At 43.2% G+C, this 5210-nt stretch overlaps 1 protein-coding gene across 1 annotated transcript in view; it reads left to right on the plus strand.

Annotated features, from left to right (window-relative positions):
- Nucleotides 1–5210, plus strand: part of RNF125 (ring finger protein 125) — a 38123-nt gene that overhangs the window by 31011 nt on the left and 1902 nt on the right. The window contains exons 4-5 of the mRNA XM_019526712.1: nucleotides 1757–1847; nucleotides 4016–4123. Of these exons, the coding sequence (XP_019382257.1) occupies nucleotides 1757–1847; nucleotides 4016–4123 (199 nt within the window). The remainder of the gene's footprint in view (nucleotides 1–1756; nucleotides 1848–4015; nucleotides 4124–5210) is intronic.

The following is a 5210-nucleotide window of genomic DNA, read 5'->3' on the forward strand; positions in this document are numbered from 1 at the left end:
TAATGGAGTGGGACTTTTAGGCTGGTCTTGGGGTCCCATGACTGATAAGAGAGAGGCAGTGAGGGAGGGACTGGGGATGGGGTAGGTGCTGCACAGCCGGGGTGGGCGTGGGATGGAGCCACGAGTGACTCATCCGGGGGCCATGGTGGGGGGTGGCTCCTGTCACTGCGCACACCCCGGGAGGGCATGGAGGACGTGTGCCCCGGATCTGTGTGCAGGTTGAGGTGGCTGCTGCTGCAGGCTGAGGCCAGGGACTGTGCTGAGCTCTTCCCGGCAGAGGGGCTGGGTCAGGCTGCACTCGGGGCAGGTGGCGGCAGCACTGGGAGGGGGAACGGTGGGGGCTACAGCAAATTCTAGAGGGGATGCAGCCCCCCCCATAACCCTCTCCCAGCACCACCGCTGCCCACCTCAAGCGTAGCTTGGCCCAGCCCCCACCGGGAAGACCCTGGCACTGCCTGGCCCCAGCCTGCAGTGGCAGTCGCCCCACCCCACACACTGATTTGGGGGCATACGCTCCCTGTGCCCGCCCCCAGGGTGTGTGCAGGGCAGGAACTCCCTCCCTGCCCCCCACACAAGCCACTCATGGCTCTGTCCCATGCCCCACCCAAGCAACACCTGCCCCATCCCCACTCCCTCCCTCACCGCGGGGTCCTAGATCTGCACCCCCCACCATGGCCCTTCCCTCCCCTCCCCTCCCCTTTTCCCCCACACCAGGCTTACCAGCCCGATGCTGGTCCCCAAGCTACTCAGCTGCATATTGGAATCAGATCAGTATCGGCCGATATGGCTCCTTAAAAATCGGCCATCAGTATTGGCCCAAAAATTCTCTATCGGTACACCCCTAGAACTTAACCTCAGTAAGTCTGCTGATGACACCAAGCTGGATGGAGTATTAGATATGCTGGAGGGTAGGGCTAGGATTCAGAGAGACCTAGACAAATTGGAGGAATGGACCAAAAAAAAAAAAAATCCCTCTAATTTCAATGAGGACAAATACAAAGTCCTGCACTTAGGATATAACAGTGACATGTACTAGTACAGGCTGGAGACTGACTGGCTAAGCAGCAGCTCTGCAGAAAAGGACCTGAGTATTACAGCAGACAATAAGCTGAACACGTGCTCTTATTGTGAAAAAGGATAACAGCATACTGAGCTGCATTAGTAGGAGTGTTGCCAGCAGATCGAGAGAAAATGATTATTCCTCTCTGTTTGCCACTGGTGAAGCTACATCTGGAGTACTGTGTCCAGTTTTGGGCACTTCACTACAGAACAGATTTCAACAAATTGTAGAGAGTTCAACGAAGGGCAACAGAAATGGTTAGGGGGCTGGAGAACATGACTTATGAGGAGAGACTGAGGAAACTTTATTTAATCTGGAGAGGAGAAGACTGAGCAGGAATTTAATAACAGCCTTCAGCTGGGTGGTTACAAAGAGGATGGAGCTAGACTGTTCTCAGTGGTAGCTGATGACAGAACAAGGAGCAACGGTCTCAAGTTGCAGTAAAGGAAGTTTAGGTTAGATATTAGAAAACAACTCTCACTGAGAGGGTAGTGAAGCACTGGAACAGTTTACCCACAGAGGTTGTGGAATCTCCATCTTTGGAGGTTTTTAAGACTTGGGTAGACAAAGCCTCAGCTGGGATGATCCAGTGGGGGATAGTCCTGCTTTGAGCACAGGGTGGTTGAGACTAGATGACCTGAGGTCCCTTCTGACCTTAATTTTCTGTGATTCTATATCATTTCTGTTTTCCCCCAGGTATGCTTGTCCATTTTGCCAGTGTGAACTGGATGAAGATGATTTAATGGACCATTGTCTGACTTACCACAGATCAGAAAGAAGAGCAGTGGTAACTATTTTACACAGCTTAGTAATATGCACACATATATACTTAATTGAACTTGCATGTTACTTTGATTACTGATGTCTGCAAGCAAACACAAGACAATAAGATGAATTCATTACAAATTTAGTTTTTTATGAGTATGACACAATGGTAAAAGAGGCCTGTCCTCCATGTCGCTGTGCTTCATTCCTGCCAGTCTATTGGTTGCAATTCTACCAGCACCAGACAACTGGTTTTAAAAAGCCAAGGCCAGACAATCCAGTATGCCCTCATGGTTCCAGACAACGTAAGGACTAACCACATACATTTTCAAAATTGTGTTACTAGACCCAGTGGTTCTCCCACTTTCTAATTCTCTATATACTTTTCCTTAGTATACCCTTCAAGTCCAAGGTCCCCATTTTATGTACAGCAACCTATGTATATTCTAATTGTCTATTTCTGTTGCACAAGAGATATATATATTATAGTTTGAAAACTACTATAATGATCCATAAGGGCTAGAGAGGACTATATGCATATCTAAGAAAATACAACTGCATAAATGAAATTTGTATACAGTAGCCCTAATCTTCAGGGTATAACTGTGGATATCAGACTGCACAGGATTACAGTCTATATGTAGACCTGATCTTGACAAGTACTGTGCACAACTCCCATTAACTTCAGAGTCATTTGCTCAGGACAAGGTCCTAAGCACATAAGATGACTCTTAGTGCCTGAGTTTATGAACTGAGTGACTGATGTATGAAGCAACCAACACCATTTTTCAGTAAGAAATAAGAAGTCACACTCTGTTGCTGCATGGTAGTTCTTACTCTGTTTAACTGCTGTCAGACTGATGTTTATAGTTTGATAGGCTTGTATATGTAGTATTGACCGAACAAATTAGAAGGAAGATAAGTTAGAACTGAGGGCAGTATTCACATTTTGTGAGAAGTACTAGCTCAGCAGACAATATTTTGCTGAATTTTGGTTGCCTGGTTTTAATTTGGGCTCAGCATTGTTTCATTCAAGCCCAGTAATTGTCAAAAAACCTCTCTTACACTTGTCAGAATATACATGCTATTTATGTTAGGACAAATATATATAATCAATATTAGCAGTGTGCAGTTATGGGGCAGAATATGGCCCATAGATCAAACATCAGTTACACGAAGAAAGGTATCTCAAGGATACTAGTAAATAACATGTACCATACAACATAGTATTAAAATGGTCCCTTTCTAATTCCCACAAAATCTCACACAATTTAAACAATATTTAAAGCAAATTTAAATTCATATAGGGAGAAACCCATAAAAGTCAAGAAATTGCCTCTTCTGGAACCATAAAATTCTTTCTAATTGATGTATCCACTAAACACTTCCCACTGCATCACTTGCTACAGGATTCCCCAGGACAAGCTAGTGGCACTCACTCTTACCCTTCCAGTCAATTATTGCAGTTGGAAGGCCCCTGATTCTGAACCCAAGGCTATTAGGAAGCATTGTGTGACCTGGCAAATTAGACCTTGTTCCTACAAGTACTCACATGAGCTTCTGCTACCTCCTCTTTCATACCAGGATAGCACTTGCTAAGTTAACTATAAAAGCATAAAGGATCCATCTTAGCTGCTCGCAGTTTGTTAGGAGGCCAACAGGATTCAAAATCTGTTTTAAGTGCAGACTAACATTTTTTATATCATTTTAAGTAAATGTTACAGTGGTTAACTCCATTACAGAGGACCTGTCACTACAAAACTACCTCCTTACAAAACACAGGCATTTGTGTTTTAAAAGACACAGTAAACTATTGCATACGGCAGTAAGAACCCTACTTTTTTTTAGTAGAACAGTAAATCACACAGCATGTGCTGGAAGCTGAGCAAGTGCCTTGTCGCGGTATATTCTTGGATCAGCCAGTAACAATGAAGGGGTTAAGCAGAAGCTGTGGGGAGACAGACCAAGAATTGTCTATCAAGGGAACAGATAATACACAACTGGGATTAACCTAATAGGCTACTGGACTGAAAGTGCATTGTGCCTGCCAGTAAATATATTCATGTCACTAAAGGAATGCCCTTTGATCAGATACTTTACATTTCTGTTCCTTTAACACTGACATTTTTTTATTTTATGAGTTCTCTGTACTAACAACTTAATATTGACTTTTTTTTTCCATATGTATAGTACTGTCCAATTTGTCGTTTAATACCTGGTAGAGATCCAGGCTATTTCAGCAGGAATTTTATAAGGCATCTTCAACTCAGACACACATTCTATTATGAAGACTACATAGTGAGTAAATGATACAATCATTTTTACAAGTTATGATACTAACATATCTGTATTTTCCTCCATCTCTCTTTCAATGAGTAAGTCATGTGAAGGCAGGGATTAGATTGCTGTTATGTCATGCCTGGGGCATATTATTAGACTGCAAAAACGTAACAGACTTAGTGGAGGCAGAAAAAGCTACTGCTAGGAGCACCCGACTGGGAGTCAGGACATATGGATTGTATAACCCATTTCTATTGCTGTCCCCTGGCATGACTTGGGCAAGTTCTTAACCTCTCTCTTCTTCAGTAACCTTATCTATGAAACAAGGATAGCAGTATTTGCTCATGTACTCATGTGCTTATGTAAAGTGCTTAGAGATCCTCACATGAAACATTCTACATTGTATGTGAAGAGTTTCATTATTCCAAGAGCCAATTAAACATCCCAATTTGATTCTACAAGAACAATTGGAAACGTTGAAAGAATTCCTGTGATACAGTCACCTGAATTAGAGTTGGATCTAGCAAGGTGCTATTTATTTTCAACTCCCATTAGCTTCAGTGGGTGAAAATCTCAATGCCTCTCACACCTTATCTCCACATCACAAGCATTAACACACTTTAAAACATTTCATAAACTTTTTTCACTTTTCATGCATCTCCTTGACTACCATCCAACTGGATGCCATCCCAGGAAAAGACATTAACCCATTATTTGGTACAGTGAGGGCTAGACCAGAGGTTCCCAACCACCAACCTGTGGCGAGGGGTTGGCTGATGAGTTGTAGCATGAGTTTTAACCATTGCTAATAACCAGTTCTATGCCCAGGTCATGCCCATGCCATGCTGATTGGCTGGCCTCACTTGGCCAATGATTGTGACTTAAACTTTTGAAATTGGACTGTGGTAACTGTGGCTAGTCACTTCTGTATCAAATACAAAGACTAAGAGATGATCAAGCAAACTTCAGTGGATTTTTTAAAAAAAGAGTGAGTCTGTGAAAAGGGGCAATGCAGTTCTGAATAACAGAGGAGCACTGCCTCTGTTCCTTGCAACCCCCTGCCATAAAAATTAAATTTAAATATGTAAATTAGATTGTTTCTATA

Source organism: Gavialis gangeticus, unplaced genomic scaffold (genome assembly GCF_001723915.1).
Source record: "Gavialis gangeticus isolate Ggan-Ray unplaced genomic scaffold, GavGan_comp1, whole genome shotgun sequence".
In the NCBI taxonomy this organism is placed as follows: domain Eukaryota; kingdom Metazoa; phylum Chordata; order Crocodylia; family Gavialidae; genus Gavialis; species Gavialis gangeticus.